This window comes from Abramis brama (genome assembly GCF_963993115.1).
Source record: "Abramis brama genome assembly, chromosome: 6".
NCBI lineage: Eukaryota > Metazoa > Chordata > Actinopteri > Cypriniformes > Leuciscidae > Abramis > Abramis brama.
In genome coordinates this window covers 23,889,527-23,908,875 of record NC_139968.1, presented here as the reverse complement: position 1 = coordinate 23,908,875, position 19,349 = coordinate 23,889,527, and the positions used below count along the sequence as shown (strand labels likewise).

The 19,349-nt window shown below is 35.8% G+C and overlaps 1 protein-coding gene across 1 annotated transcript in view; it reads right to left on the bottom strand.

The window, feature by feature from the left end:
• Positions 1-19,349, bottom strand: part of lrp1ba (low density lipoprotein receptor-related protein 1Ba) — a 170,999-nt gene that overhangs the window by 116,731 nt on the left and 34,919 nt on the right. Inside the window, exons 18-23 of the mRNA XM_084116360.1 lie at positions 16,119-16,319; positions 8,317-8,562; positions 7,054-7,251; positions 5,831-6,035; positions 5,344-5,508; positions 3,424-3,668 (exon numbers count right to left, since the gene is read on the bottom strand). Of these exons, the coding sequence (XP_083972486.1) occupies positions 3,424-3,668; positions 5,344-5,508; positions 5,831-6,035; positions 7,054-7,251; positions 8,317-8,562; positions 16,119-16,319 (1,260 nt within the window). The remainder of the gene's footprint in view (positions 1-3,423; positions 3,669-5,343; positions 5,509-5,830; positions 6,036-7,053; positions 7,252-8,316; positions 8,563-16,118; positions 16,320-19,349) is intronic.

Sequence of the window (19,349 nt, the reverse complement as noted above, 5' to 3'; positions counted from 1 at the left end):
TACAGTAATCTCAATGCCACTCTCTCTAAGCTATTCTGACACATGAAAACCGATAGAGATGCGGGCCAACCTTTTCAAACGCAGACGGGTAATGAAAATGGACATAGAACAGACATTCTGCACTATAAACAAAATCCCAAAACAGAGCAGGGCCTAAAGCAGGTGCTAAGCCACAGTGCTAAAACAGAGAGCAGAAACAAAACAAAAAAGGAAGAAAAACTATTAGAAAAAAAAAGAAAAAAAATCATTAAAAAAAACAAACAAAAAAAACATTTTTTTCCTTTAAATCCTCGCTTATTGGGCTTATGCTACTCTGAATAATGCCTGAACTTTGTATTTTGAGCACTTCTTGTGTTGTTTTTGCCTTTTCACAATGACTCGCTTAATTTAGCTAAATGACTAAATGTAAATGTAGAAATGGTTCAGTCTAAATATTATTAATTTTATTAAATATATTAATTCATTATTTCGTCGAACTGACTATTAACTTGCATAATTAGTTGGGAAAAATGTAAGAATGATATTTAAAAAATTAAATATAAAATAAAATTACATAATGTTTGTGAACCTGCATAATAATAATATATTTTATTTATTAACTTTTTATTAACTTTTAACTTTATTGTCCCCAGGGGGAAATTATTTTCCACAGCACTGCACTTGTTTAACACACACAACATAACCAATATAATACAAAAAGACATAATACAAAAAAAAACAGCGATGTCTGTTGTTAAGGTATGTGATGGCTGAGGGAATCAGGCTTCTTCCAAAGCGAGCCCTATTTATTAGCACCTTTCAGACATGAAAGGCAGTTCAAAGTGCTTCAAAGGTCAAAAACATTTGAACAAAACAAATAACGATAAGACATGCCTAAAAAACAACAACACCACAGATTAAACAAAAGCAACAAGAACAAAAATAAAAGCAAAAATTATCTCTATAATCCAAATAACAAAACAAAAAAAGAAGAAAAAAAAGTAAATCAAGTGTTAAGCCACAGGACAAACAAACAAACAAAATCGTCACATTTTAAAAATGTCAGCACCGACTTGGTACCAAAGTTGGTACTTTTGACAACACTAGTCCTAAGTTCAGTTCAAATGACAAATGTGCATTCATACAAGTTCTAATTTCTAAAGTTCTATCATTAAATAGTGCTTGATTATCATAATATCATAATATAATACTTGATTGACTGATGTTAAGAGTGTAAGATCAGATATTTAAAAAGCTGTGATATTTTACAAAGAATCATATGGAATCATATATATATATATATATGTGTGTGTATATATATGTATGTGTATATATATATATATATATATATATATATAAACTAAAAAATGTACTAGCCAATGGCGATTCTATTGCCAAGGTGTGTGTAGAGGGTTGAATAATAATAATAATAATAATAATAATACCTTTCAGTGATTCAAATGTCAAAAACATTTTAACTAAATAAATACAGATGAGACAAGCTTTAAAACAACAACAAATTAAACAAAAGCAACAAGAGCAACAACAACAACAAAAAAAAATCAACAAAAAAACAGCACTATGAACAAACTCAAAAGGTGTTAAGCCACAGGACAAACAGCGATGAGCAGAAACAAAGAAAGTGAAGTGAGAAAAACTATTAAACATGTTTCAGTCTAAAAAGCTCAGGAACACACTTTTGGCTTAAAAACACACATTTCTAAACTAGCCTATGAGAGGTACATTTCAAAACAACCTGGCTCAAAGCTAGAGATGACAAGTCTAAATATATTGTTCTAAAAATGATTCACTCAGGAACATTCACTTTCATCATCATTTTCAAGGATTCTATGCAGTCGAAGGCTCTTTCACTACTTCAAATCGACTCCAAGTTTGATCAGAACATAAAAAACAAACCCACGATCATACGAAAAACCTTTACACATCTGTGCGGCGTATCCCTCCATCCAAACTCTAGGTTTATGGCTGCCAATCACAATCTGGAACGCTGTGTGAACATTTCCGCCAGCCTATTATGAGTGTTTATCTGGAGTCATGAGTTAACAAAGAGCCTCTTAGCGCCATTAAGGGTGTAATTTTGCTTTGGTGGATGATGCCAAGCTCGATGTGTTGACAGAAGGCTGATTCTTCAACATCTGGCAGATGTACACCCAAGGGGAAAGATGCTGGACAGCCATCACGGGCTGATTCAATTGTGTTTTATTTATGGGGTGTTTTTTGGCACTTCTTTTGTACTTTATTGCCCAAACGGTGAACAAATTATATTAGGCCAATTAAAAGTAGGTTACAGAAGGAGGGACAGATTTCAAGCACATTTTCAGAGTTGACTGAACTGATGCACGCTACAAGAAATTACCCAGAGGTCATTAGGGGTGGGCCAGTAAGCAACCACCCAGTACGCACTACAAATCAGTTAAAACACCCAAGCAACTCTTATAGCAACCATCAGAACACATTAGTGACTGCTTTAGCATCATGGTGTTGAATTATTGCTTGGATATGCAGTCACAGTAAAATGTAAACAAACAAATAAATAAACAAATACAATCATTCCGTGTTATTGCAGCATCTAATAGGAACAGAGAAACAAAAAAACAACAAAAGAAATAAGAAACAAAAATAAAAAAATGGAAAAGAAACCAAACAAAACAAAAACAAAGCACCAATACACATATTTTGAAATAAATTAAATTTTTGAAAAGATTTTTTTGAAAAGAGATAATTTTTGCAGCATTTTATTGGAATAGAAAAATATAATCCATTTTATATTTTTTAAAATAAATAAATAAATACGAAACAAAATAAAATAAAAAAACTAAATTAAATTAAATTAAACAAAACAACAACAACAATAGACAGATATTTCTCCAAGTTATATTTCTACTTTTTTGTTGTTGTTCTAATAGTTCTAAAGTGCATTTAGAAAGTCATAACAGAAAGTGTTTTTTTAATTAATAAACAAACAAATAGTATCTTTCTACTATAAACCTTACAGTAGAAAAAGTTTTTTTTTGTTTTTTTTTTATGTTTTTGCAGCATCTTAAAGGAATAGAGAACTAAATGAAATAAAATAAACAACAAAATAAAATCTTTGAAAAGCGCATTTAGTGTTTAGAAGGAAAGTCAGAACAGAAATGTGACCTTGTAGTGTTTGACTGTCTGTTTCCTATTTCAGAAAAGATGGGGATTCTTGATGGGAATCAAGGGAGTTCTTGACGAGACAGCTTTGCAGCCAATTAGTCCCTAAAATATTCTATTGCGAAATGGGAATGTGCCAAAACTGGGTCTTTGAACGCTGTTAATCCAACATGACAACTTTGCTCAATCTAGAGATTTCTCTCATTATGTTCTTTGGATCCTTCAAATCATCATCTGTTCAAAGTCCCTCTAGACCGTTTTGAAAGACAGAAGATGGTTTCTTACTTTGTGGCTGCCTGCTGGGATGGTATATCTCCAGGTCAAAGGGTTGGGCGCTGGTTTTTTGGATCACGGTCACATTGGCTCCGGTCCATTTGTTGGCTTTGGTCAATGTGTTGGTCCTCCAGTCGGTCCAATAGACGTCCCCTCCAAAGAGAGACACGGCGAAGGGGTGAGAGAGGAGCTCGTGTCCTCGAAGAATTTCAATCACCCCTGTGCCGTCATATAGAGCGGAGTATATCGCGTCAGATCTGAGGAGAGACAAATAATCATAGTAATCATCATCATCATCATAGTATTTTAAAGTTAACATGAAATCAAAACAGGCCCTATTTACTTTCTTAACACACGCTTCCACACTCGAAGATTGTAAATCTTTGAATTACATCACTTTGAATTGCATTAATTCAATAAATTAAATTGAGTCGAGTACAGAGGTAAATGATATTCATTACATTTGATTCGATTCAATTCAGGTTGATTTGATTCGAGTCATGTCAAGTCAATACAAGTAAAAACAAATCAACTTGAACTTAACTGAATCAAATCAAACTTCATAAATCTAGTTTAATTCTGAATTACAGCAATTCAGAGTATAGCCAAATCAACCTGAAACGAACTGAACTTAAAAAATCTTGTTCAACTCTAAATTACATCAGTTAATTGAACTGAACTAATTTGATTTCATTTTAATTCAAATTGATTCAACCTAAACCGAATAAAAAAAAGTTATAAATCTTGTTTAATTCTTAATCACGTCAATTAGAATCAAATCAACTTGAACTGAATTAAATCAAATCCAACTTTCAACTCTGAATGACATAATTTTATTTACCTGAAAGTCAAATCAACCTGAAATGAACTCAATCAAATTAAATCTAAATTCTGAACCAAATCTAAATCTGAATCAAACTAAACCTTGTTTCACTCTAAATTTCAGTATGTCGATTCAATTGAATTAAACCTCTTCAAATAAAATCAAACCAAATCAACCTGAAATTGATTTAAAACTAAATCAAATTAATTGAAATACATTTTTTTTAACTCTATTATGTCAATTCAATTAACGCGATTCAAAAATCGAAATAATTGTATTCACTTTGAAACCTATTTGAAATTAGTTACATTAGGTTACAAAAGTAAAATGGGTTGTGGACACCACAAACTTTTGTTGACCTAAAATGTGAAATACGGAAGGATTAAAAAAACATTTATTTTTGTATTAAATAAAACAACAAAACATAGGATATATTCTACATGTTTACAACAAGGAGTTTACTGCAAATAACAGAAGTATAAAGTCTAAAACAGTCACAACAGTCTGTAAGAGTCTACTGAAGCCTTGTCGAAAGAGACGGCTGAGAGAAAAAGAAAGAAACGCTGTTGACAGACTGTGAGAAAAAAAGGAATGTGTGATCTGAATGTAACAGAGACAAAAAATGAGGCAATCGAAAGCAGAGAATTGATCAGATTCTTCATTAAATCCAAGAATCTCATTATCTGAATATTAATTTGCGCTGCATTTGGAGCCACCGGGCACACAAGGAATTGAACAAGCGCTGAGAGAAATGTAAGATGAGAGTTTATGAATGTGTCAAGACAGCAAAATTGCCATGCTTCTGCTTTGTAAGATTCAAAAAAAAATACTTGATGGGCAAAATTATAATCTATAGTAATAGCATTTTTCTGTCAACCTGTAATTTTTTCGCCAGCTGAGGTGGATCTCGATTTTAAACGGGTAAAAAAAACACATTAATCATTCAACAAAAACCTGGCACTTTGTTACCAACGACTGAATCCAAGTTTGTTCCCAATTACCTCCCAAATCCACCCTGTACGTCACAGCCAAAACATTCCCTATACGGTCTTGTCTTGGGAAAACCATACAAAATAACCCAACAGAAGAGTGTGTGTATCCTTTCTTACCGTGCGTCCGTCCATACTATCCTGCTCTCCATGTGATCCAAGGTGAGTCCATTGGGCCAGGCGCCGGTATCCATGTCCTTGAAAACCACATGTCGCCGTTTCCCGCTCATGGAAGCGCCTTCGATGCGAGGAAACGTGGCATCCCAATCGGTCCAGAACAGGGCACTGTTGACGACAAAACTCAAGTGTTTAAACGACTTTCAAACGAGGGCTACTTGCAAACCACATCCTCATTAAAAGCATCAGCATTAGTTCAATTACAAGACAGGTAAGAATGTGTAATGGCCCAATTTCATGGTAATATCCCTTCTGGAAATCATTTAAAAAGCTCTTTTATGGGTGATTAGACTGGTTCATTACATTTCACAAACCACCGCAAGGAGCTATCAATCACTGAAGTTCTTCATTAAACCTATGAAGTAATTGGAAAACTGGTGCCGCTTGCTATTGTTTCCGCTCAAAGTTGAGGCCATATTGGGGAACGCACCCTTGGCCGGGGTCAACAGCGATCGCCCGAGGGTGTTCCATTCCCCCGGCGATCAGGGTGGTCCGTAATTCGCCGTTCAGCTTGGACACCTCAATCTGGTCCAAGTTACTGTCGATCCAGTAGAGATTTCCCGCTACCCAATCAACAGCAAGGCCCTCTGGAGTGGCTAGACCATGTTGAACCACCACCTCGATCGCAGAAACCCCTGCCAAAAAAAACAACCGGGTAATTTGCTGTGGGGAAAAACAACAGTCTACGGTTGTTAGCTTGTCGGTCAAGTTCACGATTACTTGGATTTGGTATTTGTTGAGTGTTAATTTTGGAGCCTATGAAGAAAACTTTAACAAAGCCCTCAAGACAAAGTGATTCCCACTTTCTTTCACTCTCTCCCAATGCCTACTCATCAGTTCCTTTGTGACACGAGTGTAAATTACTTCTCACACATTTTGGGGCTTTTGATGCTGAAATTTTAACACAGTTGGTAGAATGACTTTGCTTTTTAAGTGTAAAACAGAGCTAAAGAAAGAGCTCTCAATATGCTGAACAATAAGGATAAGAAACATGAAAAAACTTGACAGAGCACTAGAATTTTCTTCACATAAATGTAGAATTTTCATTTGATTTACTCTTTTTTTTGTATCACCTGTTCTAGAACAACTCAATACTGATAACAACAACTATAAAATATAAAGAAATAGCATAAGCTTATATTTTTTGTTGCAACCATGATGTCAACTTACATCATGCATACTGTAAAAATTGTTTAGGATTGTGATTCAATTTCCCTAACTTTAAGTAGGTCATATATGTAACTACAAAAATCTAGGGGGGGGTGACTACTGCAATAATTTTGTCAACACTTTCAGCTGTCAAGTGCACTTTGAAACCATCCTGAAAGTATCCTGTAGTGAACACTAGATTTGTCAGTATTTATAAACAATTTTTGACACACTATTTATGTATCTGGCTGTGTTGGAGTGACAGGCAAGGAAAACACACATTTTGTGAGAAAATGGAAGAAGCAGGAGGTTGCACTTGAACGTAGGTGAATATCTCTGAACGCTTTCATCCAAATTAATTCCTTGACAAAAACTCATTTTTCTGTCCCAGTACTCAAGAATCAGTGCATGATATACTGTAAGTTCCATTACATTATAGTATAGCCTGTATGGTATAATATTAGCAGTATCATAAACGATGTAAAAAAAACAAAAATGCCATACCGCCACCCTCTGACAGCTTCCCACGGTAAATTTTGTCCTCTACGACATCGGTCCAATACAGCAGGCTCTGGCTGAAATGGAAATCCAAAGCGATGGTGTTCCTGAGCCCGGGGACTAACAGGCTGTAGTCGCCCCTTTGCAGGTTGATGCGGCGAATTTCGTGTCGGATGGAAAAAATGATGAACGCTTCAAAAGGATCTACAAAAGCAACAGAAAACAGACGGCAAATAACAAAGAATGCATGCAGCCTTAAGTTAAGTTAAGCAACATGTCCTGTATAGGACTGTGAAAGTTGAGCAAACATGACCTCTAAAGGACAGTGAAAATGCATTAATAAGTTTAATGTTGACCAGTTGGTCCTATAAAATCACTGTGTGTAGTTTAAGATTTTTTTAAACAAACTGCAGGCTAATAAATGTAAATATAAAATCGGCAAAAAGCAAGATATTATCTGTTAATTGAACAAAAAACTGTCTAAAGTAAAGAAGCATTTTAACATTGACCAATGCTGTGATGTTAAAATAGAAAAGTAGTTTAAGTATCTTATAAGTACCTTATCAAAAAATAAAAAGTTTTAATGAAAACTATGCCTTGAAAGGGTCAACAAAATTTACCAAAAATGCAAGAAACTGGTAAAGCAATGTTATTAATGGGAAAAAAGATAAATTAAAAGAAATTATAATAATAAGAACAATATATTTTTTTTTATAATGTTAGTACATTCCATGCTATGAATAAAGCAAAAACTCATGCCAACTTCTCTGAGACAGGAGAGGAAACCTGACAGCATTTTGACAGCACTGAAAATTGAGCTGTGTGTTCGAGTAAAAGCTTGTTTTCCTTTTTATTAAAACGTGTTACTTAGTGCTCTTTGCGCATATGTTCCTCTCCACTCTCATAAAGTGCAGAGCTCTCTAATCTTTCCCAACACAAACAGTTGCTTTGGCTCTTTTGTAAAGTCAAACCGCTAAAATGAAACGCATATATATTACAGATGCATTTTGCACTTTAAACTAAACGCACATCCTCTCTCTAGAACCGAAAATACGAACAAATTTGCTCTGAGTCACTGATTCATTTACTTGTCATTTTCAAGGCATTTATCCGTGTAATTTACAGTCCAGAAATTGCAGGGTCATTCAGTTCCCCTGAGGTTAATTGCCTTGCGGTCTGGACTCTAATCTGGTTTTAACCCTATTTGAGATTGAAGTTTGTGTGCAATAAATTCAGCTTGTTAATCGTTAGCAATGCCCCACGGTTTACCTGTACTGTGGCAGCTGTCTCCATCAAGTCCAAGACTCCAGCCAGGATAGCAGGAGCATTTCACAGTATTCTTGTTCTGTTCACACACTTGGCTGCAGCGTAGATGCTTGGTACAGAAATCCAGAACCTCGCAGGTCCGGCCATCCGAGCCCAGCTGGAACCCGGCCGGACAGGAACACACCACCCCTTTACCCGGCGCCACCAAGCACTCGTGACTGCAGCCACCCTTCCGAACTGAACACTCGTCTAAGTTGGAGAAAGACAGCGAGGGAGGAGGGTTAGTGTCATTATTGTCACTTCAGAAGAAAATAGCAGGGTCCGAACAGTGAGACGACGGCAAGAGCTGATGGAATTCCTCAGTAGACATACGGTTGAACAGCAGGGAGTCATAGACGCTTGAAGGAGCCGAAGGAAATAGACGGAGAATGAAGAAACAAAAAAGGGTTTGGTGCTCTCCGTTTGGTCCTTCAGGCTACATGCTTCTTGATCAGCAAGAGCAACTGAAAGCAAGTGGACTGTCTCTATTACCGCTTCATAGTTCCATATGTCTCACAAATTCAGGCACTAGAGGAAGGCTGTTTACAGTCTCAGAAAAAATGTTGTACCCTTTAGGGTTTCAAAGGCTTGTTAGTGGGGCAGTAACCTTTGTACATTATTTATCCCAATAAGGCCCATTGTTAGCCTGGCAAGCCAGACCTACATCAAGATGTTAGGTCTGGCAACTCACCATAGACACGGCTCAGTCCGAGGGGCGGGATAAACGGCTGTCTTTCAAATTCACTCTGCATGCAATAGGACAGCGCTTCAACCAACCAGAGCTAATATATGCACCTTCCCCATTTATAAAAATGCAATAGCTGTGGCAATACCCTCTGTACCTTATTTACCCCTAAAAGGTTCATAGTAGTACATACTACTCTAAGGTACTAATATGCAGTGGCGTAACTTTGTTTTAAAAAGTGGGTGGGACAGGTGTGTAGGTGTGTGTGTGTGTGTGTGTGTGTATGTGTACAATAACAATTATTGGGGAAAAAATAACATTACGATGTGCAGAAATCAATTTCAACAGTACATTGGGTTTAAATAGTTGTTTAATGAAATCTGATAATATATTGTTAGTGCCAAGAATTTTCACGTTAATAAATGCATAGATCCGCTTAATTTGCGCATGTACTTTAATGGTCTAATGGCGTAACTTTTGCCAAGCGTGTCAGAGGTTCTGGGTTCTAATCCGCACTTGTACAGTTTTGGTTTTTTTTTCATGTCCATCAGTGGTTGTAACAAGCAGGGACACGTTTGTGTGCAGTTTGTTTTGTGATAGAGAGTCTCCGCAACAGCATTAAGCGATAGATTGAAGCGTGCGTCCAAGTTAAGACACTGTATCCGCGCCACAAGATGGCAGCGACAATGAGCACTCAGCTTGACTTCAAAAACAACACATTTCAGCGCTAGATTGCCTCTTATCAAAACAAACAAAATGAATGATCTGCAAGTTAACTGGAGATGATTTCTTTATTTGTATTAGGTACATCCGTGCCGCGATATGTTTCAAAAAGTGCTAGGCTAATACGCACTTTTTAGGAGGAGATAAGGTACAAAGTTGGGTAAAACTGAACATTTTAAGGTACAGAGGGTACTGCCCCAGTGACAAGCTGTTGAACCCATTTTAAAGGTACAGTTTTCTTTCTGACATCAACTAAACAATGGGACACAAAACTAAGGCTAAAATGTTTTGCTGTGTATGTTCTTCCAGTACATCTATTATTTTTAGTTTTTCTTACAATGAATGCTCAGAGGCACAGAACTCCAAACATTTTTTCCACTCTTAGCATCACTTTATTGTGATTTATGGCCGAAGGCTGTAGGTTTGGACAATGCAATTTGGCGGTGTGTCATCGAAGTGGCCCCATGGTGAGATGCTAAATGGAAAACCGTTGTTGAGTATTAGCTGAAGTTTTCATCTAGCACTATATATGTTAGCCTCTTGGGTGATGAGCTCAATAATGCTATTTCTAACAGTGATGATAAAGTGAATACTTTCAAATGGCTTTTTAATCCACTTGTGTACGACATTAATTCACTTGGAAGGAAAAATAGTGGTTTTGTTTTTTTAAACGGACAGTAAATTATTAGTAAATTATTGAGGGATAGAAATGTTATCACAATAAAAAAAAGCTTTTAATCTCTTTGCTTTAGAAGGTCTGTGACTATTTACAGGCATTAAACAATCTATGTTAAAATACTTTATCTTATCCCAATTTAAAATGCAACAACTATAAGAAATACATTCATAGTTACAAAAAAGGCCAAGGAGGGATTCAAGGTAACACCACTTTGAACAGCAAGTGGTTTCAAGGTTTAAATGAAGCGCCTAGTACTGACAGAGGATAATGCATCCATAAACCTCAAGGCAGTCATATTGGTGGAGTTGCGGAGTGAATAGAAATGTGCTAGACAGACACTCAAATGGAAAACAACAAAGCACAGGCAGGAGAGATGAGAGGAACAGAAATGGATCATTGATGAGGGAAAAGAGCTCAAAAAGGTATAAAATGGCAAATGGAAGAACATTCAATCAGGCTACAGTACAATCTTGCACTAGCGATACTGGGGAGTCGTGGGGTCTGAGAGAAGTAACTAATACAGTAGAGAAAATTAAAAAAGTTCCGACAGGGCGATAATGGATCTTCCCGGACCGAGAGTCATGCTCATGCTCAAAATAAATTTAAAAAACTCCTTGACTTTGTGAAAAGGTCTGACTTCATTATCTTGGTTTTTGTCATGTTGAATGCCTTTATTTAAAGTTTTAAATCCATAAACTAAATGTATGGATGTATGGATGTATGGATGTATGTATGGATGGATGGATGGATGGATGGATGGATGGATGGATGGATGGATGGATATCTTATTTTCCAGTTAAAATAGATCTAGCACGATTTGTACCAATGCTATGGCATTTCGATTTTAGGCATGTTTAAGCCAAAAGTGTCCAACTGTGTGTCAAATATCATCAGGTTGCATTTAAACGAACTGTAGTTCACAATCATAGTGTCTAGAAGATAGAAGATGTTTTGAGGTCCCAAAGCAAAGAGGGCTTCAGGGCACAGGCCAGCAAGTCCATTCACACATCTTCTGTAGCCTTGAAAAAAGCAGCCGCAGGGTAAAACCTTAAAAAAGCCTAGTGAGATCAGGAAAGATCTGTTGGGTTCAACTCAGAGATGTAAAGAGTAGAAAAATAGCCGGTTCCTCCATGAAGAGTCTCATGTTAATGTTGAGTTGGATCAGCTGGAGTTTTTTTTATATATATATATATATACTATTTTTCAGTTAAAGTAAATGACCAGCTGGTTGGAGCATTTGAGTTGCATACTAACAAAGAAAAAACATTGGTGGCCTATTTCTCGCCAAGATTCACTCAACAAAAGTGGGAACGTGATATGGAGGCTCATTCATCATGATTAGTTCTATTATGTGTAGGCTAGGTCTGTTTTAAACAATATTTGTCCAACTCTGGAATTTTTTGAAATGTTTCTAGACCATTGGGTTTTGACAATTTCGTATTTATCTTACGGCTTGACCAGGGTGAGTGCATTTATCTCTGCCAGTGGCTAGCAGAATTTGTGTTCAGCCCAGCTTTGTGCAAGATATTTTAGCAGGATATTGAGAGTGCGCTTAAAGTTAATGGGGGTTTGATTGGCCCTTTTTAAAATGAATAGAGGCATTAGACTGAAATGCAATATTAAATGCTTTTTCAGGCCTGCTGAACCTGTGCTTGCTGGGATTCAGGCTACGGTTTAAGGCTTTTTAATTTAGCGGCAACATTAATGACACTATTGCTTTATTCAAAGGCCAGTGAGATAGAAAGATGCAATAAAAATAATTAAATAAATTATATATAATTTAAGAAAAATTGCACATAATCATTTTAGAAAAAAAAAAATATGAGTTTATTATTCTTAGCTTAAAGGGACACTCCACCCATTTGCATTAAGCTTTGCATTGTTAGAAACCCAGTCATACTATTGAATGGTCGTGCAACACTCTCTCATTTTCCCCTGAGACGGGAGAAATCCGTTATTTACCTCTTACACTTCCTCCTACAATGACGCAAAAATCGTCATTTTGCGTCATTGTAGGAGGAAGTGTAAGAGGGGGGGATTTCTGTTGAGACTACAGACACTCGTTCCTCATCTTTCCCAGGGGGCGGGACCCGCTCACGCTACAGACCTATTACAGATCAGTGGGTGGGACTTTACTCTCTGAAACTGAAAGCAATATCCTCCATCTTGTTTGAAGCTAAGCTAACAGGCGCTGTGGAGACAGATGTAAAGTTATGACAATAGCGGAGGAGAGTGCTCAATATGATATAGAAGAAGAGGATTTCGGAAGTCTGATGCTTGAATCAGGTGTTTGTGGCTACCTTTACAAGCCGCATTATAGCGAAGAGCTGCTGAGGCAGAAGACCTGCCTGCCGCGGACGAGGAGCCCGGACTGGCTCGAGTTAGGGCGGACTGGTGGCGCCGGTGATCTCACTATGCAACTACAAACCGCTACGAACACAGGGATAGAGTCCGTCTGCGGCAAAGAATTTCAACGATGACAATTTCTCCTGGACGAAATCTCTGAATCAGACGAGGACACGGACGTTTGTGTTGTGAACTATCCTAGTTTCGCACCGCATATGTTCTGACTGAACATCCAGGTACCATGCAATAATTCACCTTTTCGAAAGAAATACAAACGAGGAGTAATGCACTAATGAGTTCGCCAACTAACTAGACATTTTGTGTGAAATGAATTTCAAGCTCTGGTGGTAGCTAGCCTTGTAGACGGAAGAGTGATTTCTCTTATAGGCAGATATGCGCTTTCTGGATTAGTGGGAGTGGCTTGCGGAGCTGTGCAATGTGGTGCATTGTGGGAGTTGTTGTCTTTCATACAAATGCATCCTGAAGTTATTTTTTGTCTTTCCTCGGTCACGAAGGCACCAAATTCAAAATTTATTTTACATTTCGACTACATATATGACCCACTTTAAATAAAAAACAATGTTCAAATGGGTGGAATGCCCCTTTAATGGCACTGTTTTTCTCTCATTTTAATAAAATATTCAACCAAATGTAATGAGGTTTATGCTTAGAACAAGAAGAAAACTGTAGTAATGGGTTAAAAAATAACTTTATTTTTTATTTTTTTAAAGAAGGTTACAAGTGGTAAGCAATTGCTTTTTAATTTAAATCTATTTAGGAATGCAAGAAGGAAAGGAAGCAAAACTGCACAAGATGTTAGAACTTATTTTAAGAAAATGGTAAGTATTTACAATACGGTTTAATTAGTTAACTATAGTTAACATGAACTAAGAATAAAAATATTTCTGCAGCATTTATTAATCTTAGTTAATGTTAGATTCAACATTTACAAATACATTATTAAAATAAAAAGTTGTATTTGTTTACATTAGTTAATGAACTGTGAATGTGAACTAACATGAACAAAAAATGAACAGCTGCATTTTATTAACTTTAACAAAGATGTATTGCTCATTATTTCATTTTAGTTGATACGTTAAATAATGTTAACTTATGAGACCTTATTGTAAAGTGTGTTGTTGTTTTTTTTTATAAAGTTTATTATTCTTAGCTTAAAAGCAAACTGTTTTCTCTCATTTTAATAATATATTAACATAATTGAATGAAGTTTATGCTTTAAACAAAAATGATTTTTTTTTTTTTACAAATGTGTTACAAAATTTATCTCAGTAAACAAGTGGTAAAGAATTATTATTACATTTTATTTAAGAATTTTTACTGTACATATTTATTAATGTGTATATAATCATTTAAAATAATTTAATTTAATTTTTTAAAATCTGATCCGTTTGTTCAGATAGTGTTCTCAAAATCCGGCATATCTACATTTGTTGCCATAGTGATGACTTCCGCCAAGAGACATACAAAAGAAGCTGTCATTGTAGAAAGAGAAAATTTGGCACATGCTGTGTTAAAAAATTGCTCACTCATTTGCCCATTCTCCATTCTTTACAAAGAGAACGGCACATATGAGCACAAAAGAGTGAATTCAGCTGAGGATGATTTTTGTTAGTATACAACATTATAGCTTTAACTTTCAACTGAAATCTGATCTGACTGTTCAAACTGAGACTTTGCACTAAAATCAGATTTTAAACCACATATTGATTCAGTTTTGGTGAGGTTTGCTAAAATCAGATTCTATGTGGTTAAGTGCTACAAACAATTAAACCGTTTTGAGTCGGATACGCCTAATAGTCGAATTTTCTGAACAAAACCTAATTATTTCGGTTGAAAGGAGGAAATAAATTCAGTCCAATATCTTCTTTGGCCTCTCTGGATGATATTACAGCTAAATGTCATGTGCGGGGAGTATGAGATATATATTGAATTTGTTGCGCTCATGTCATTCCTCATACTTGATTCATACTTTGCACAAAAATAAGGTGATTTACATGCTGGATGGTGGATAATATATGTATTTTAGATTCCTCAGTCATTACTGAGGAACATACGGAGTCTGTTTCTCTTCTCTCACATGTCCTCAGAGGCCAGTTTGCAGTGTGCACTCCAGCATTAATCAGTCTCTGTGTGTGTGTTTGTGTGTGTGTGTGTGTGTGTGTGGAGGAGCAGATAGATGTAATTGGCCCTAAGCTATATTCCAGCACTACCTCATCTCACCTGAGGGAAGAGATCTCTCTCTGAAGCTTTCCTAAATGAACCTTAATACACTCTCACTAAAATCCACCAATCCCCCAAGAGACACACAGCATCCGGGCTCACGTCCATACACATATGGTACACTTGTCACAAAAAAAGGAACAAATCCATTTATAGCACATCAAACAATGACAGAAGCAAGATTTAAATAAAGTATTCAGGAGTCTATAAGTAAAATATTCATTGAGGTGTTTATAAAGTGTAAATGAGTTTTTTGGAAGAAATAGGCTGAAATTAAAAGGAAGTGACACCCCTTCCATGGAGAAAAAAAAATAAAGTTTGAGTATTTTTGCCCCATTTTCCAGGAAAAATATCTAAACATCTATCAAAACGAGAGAGAAGGAAAATTATGCAACATAAGAAACTGTATAATAATAATAATAATAATAAAATTACATAATAATATATAGTATCATCTTGCATAGTAACAGAATGCATAGAATATATTTTAGCATTACCTTAAAACGATAATATTTATTGAGGGTTGTTTAAAACGAGACAAAAATTGCATATTGAAATTTAGAAAAATAAACATCAGATATTTATATTCATTGCAACAAGACTTATCATAAAGCAAATGCATTGCTATGTTTAATGTATGTTTAGATGTTTATGGAAGCCAAATTGTGAATTTTAATTTCACATTTGTGACTTTCCTTCCTGAAAATTTTACTTTATATCACATGATATATTTCACATCTGCAACTATTTCTTATTTTAAATCATTTTAAAATCACATCAAAATCAAAACAAATCAAAATCAACTTAAATTTCACAAATGCGAATTTTTACTTTATATAAATGAAATTTATCACAAAATCAATCTTAATTATAATCTTGTTTTTTTTTTTTCAAAAACAAACAAAAGAAATTTACAAAAGAAAATCACTGGTTTAAAACAATGTTGTTCAATCCCTAATCATGTCTAAACCTAACCTCAAAATCTGATTGGTTGATAGCAGAGTTGTTCCAATGAAACGAATCATTATATTACCGTCATCAGTGTCAGAGGCCGGTCATTTTAAAAAAATAACCCATAATCCCATGACTCACCACAGTAGGGTCCCTCGTCGGAGTGATCCGCACAGTCTCTCCAACCGTTACAGATTCGCTCGGGCGGGAGGCACACTGACGTGTCATTGCCACAGGGAAACTTCGGTGGCTTACAGACGGACACTTCACAGCCCTCCTCGTCCGATTGGTCCTCGCAGTCGATGTCGCCGTCGCACACCCAGTCCTTACTAACGCATTTCCCTAACGGTGCAGAGAAAACAAATGCGTTACAAACCAGAATTTTTTATAACATCATTAACTGTGCAGTTGCTCTACAAAGCTATCTGCTTTCTGCACACTTTTTCTTTAACCAAAACACTTTTTCTCTAGCATATCAAGCATATAATTTCCCATAGGGCTACACACAGTTTCTGAGTGCTTTTTGGACGTTGCTGTTTGCCATATCATTAGCGATAATGAGGTACATAATCATTGTTTTATTTATTTATTATTTATTTATGTTGAAAAAAGAAAACCAAGGATTATTTACGACAGAAAAATACAGTCAAGTGCTTTCTGGGAGTGTGAGGGAAAAAAATGAAATCAAAGAGTTACTTTTAGTGAAAGTGTTTGGGAAACTGACAGTTTAAAAGTTTAAGAAATTAAACTTGAAATTAAATGGTACACAATTCACTGTTCACACTAGAATGACAGTTTCGTAGCTACTATTTTTATATAGGCTATTTAAATACCTTTTTCTCCCAATTTAATGTGAGAAATGAATTTTTTTTTATACAGAATCCTTATCAGTTCTTCTTAATGGTGTACTGAGTAACCTAAGGTGTTTCGATTTACTTTTTGAGCATGTGAGACAAGTCATTAGCGATTCCCTCATTATCTTTCCAGACAAGTTCTTTAAGAAGGTGAAACAAGGTGATGAGTACATAAATTACTTTTCTGTATCCTCCCAGACCAAATAGTGTGTTCACATTCATTAGACCTTCACCAAGCCTTCGTTAATCAGATTCCCTTTACTCCAGGTTTCACAGAAACTTTGTTTGGCTAAGTCTCTGTTTCACCTGAATTTCTCTTCTAACCAGGCTAGATGTGATTAAAAAACTAACATTAAAATCTCCATGTCTATAGGTCCAAGCCACTAAAACATTTTCACAGTCGTTCTATAGCTTCTAGCTGTTCAGTTTGTCGTCCTGCAACATGGGGATGAATTAGCATTTTTGCTAGCTTCAGTCAGAAATTTCTAATGTTTTTTTTAGAACACCGGCTTCAGATTTAAGAGTAAAATGAGGGTTGTGACTCCAGCATAAATTCCACAGCATAAATTACACACAGACACCTCAAATGTGAAACCATTATGTGCTTTAAGATGCTAATGTAAACATGCTAACAAGTTGCTACAGAATGCACATTGTGAGAGCAGGCAATACAATGAATAAGGAGCCATTCACGCAGGATGTTTTCTATAGGCCAGTGCACTAAAAAAAAATGTCTCTTTGGTTGAACATGATTTAATCATGGACAGTGGTTCCACATGATTGATTTAAGTTATTTGGACACGACTGATTCAAGTTATTTGGACACGACTGAATCAAGTTATTTGGACATGATTTAATCAAGTTATTTGGACAAGACTGAATCAAGTTATTTGGACACGATTTAATCAAGTTATTTGGACAAGACTGAATCAAGTTATTTGGACGAGTCTAATTTTAATTGAGTTAACTCATTTCGCTTAGGTTCATCCAACATGAAGTATTTGAGTTGAGATAACATGTTTCCATCATGTGGAACAGTGGTGTAGTGGTAAAAAAAGAGACTTCCAATGCAATGCACTTGTGCATAATGATTAGGGATTTGGGATTATTTTCATAGTTGATTAATCTGTTGAATATTTCCTCGATTAATTGATTAGTTGTTTGGTCTATCAGAAAAATGTGGATCAGTGTTTCCCTGTAGAGGGAAAAGTCTTTAACCTGGTGCGGGCTTGATTCCCTCTGAATCTCTTGTACAGTTGGGTTTTGACATGCTCCCTAAACCAGCTGCCTGTAATGAATAATTTTTTGTGTGTGTGTGTGTGTGTCTATTTAATAGACACACAGAGTTAAAATAACATAAAATCAACCTAAATATAGCTTTTCTTTTAATACATATGTTAGATGTTGGCAGTCTAAATGGTTCTGATTGCATCACTAGCACACCCATTGGAGTTGCTTTTAAAGCAACTTGAACTCTTGTTAGCAGGTCCTCCACCGAAGCACATGCTCAACACTTTACCACAATGGTAACTCGCCCATAAACACCTACATATATTTTAAAATACTAACATAATAGAACATTAAACATTAACAAGTCTCCCTATTTTCTCATCTTGCTTTTTTTTTTTTATAAAAGAACACTGGTACAAAGCAATTACGACAGACCAGGAGGGTATCCTATCATTATAGGCTTATTTTAAATGACATGGACATAAAACAAACACTTTTTGTACCAGCCTATGCTGGTCTTCAGCTGTTCTAGACCAGTCAAGGTGGTGTTTAGCTGGGTGACTAGCTGGTCACCCATACTGAAAAGCGTCTAACACCTCCCTAAAACCAGATTGGCTTGAGAGACCATCTAAGACCAGAAAACCAGTTTAGGCTGTACTGAGACGTTCTTCAGCAGGTTTTAGTGGCTACAATAACACAATGTCTTTTAATTATCTGCATTTGGGTGTTAGCAAATATTTATATATGCTAGATAATTAAACTGCATATTAAGTTATACATTTAATTACACATTTTATTGATTGACGGCCCTATATTATATTGTCACAAATTAAAGTAGGTCTTCATTTTTTTTTCCTCAAAAGTTTCTCCAATAAATCCTCCAGCTTTTTTTAAGTGGCAAACGCTCCACTTTCCAACCTCTAACTTTTAAAGTTCAGCATCACAGATCAATTCACAGACACATTTACCAACAAACACAAATACAATTCGACCTGAACCCAACTCTCAAGGGTAATAAAATATTCCTGGTCTGCCTCAATCAGAACAAAATGATGCATCTTAAACATTATTAATTCAGTCTAGAGTGAGGCAAAGCGATAATCAATGGCTCTTTGGAAGTGACTTTCCACACACAGTCCCATTTTCAGCAGAATAACGGTAATGCAATATAATTTGAATGAGTGCTGATTCATCATGAGACCCTAGGCCACAATCAACCGATTAATGATCATATGTACGACCCTCTTCACCCAGAGATGACGTTATTGAGAATTTTCCAAAGGGTGAA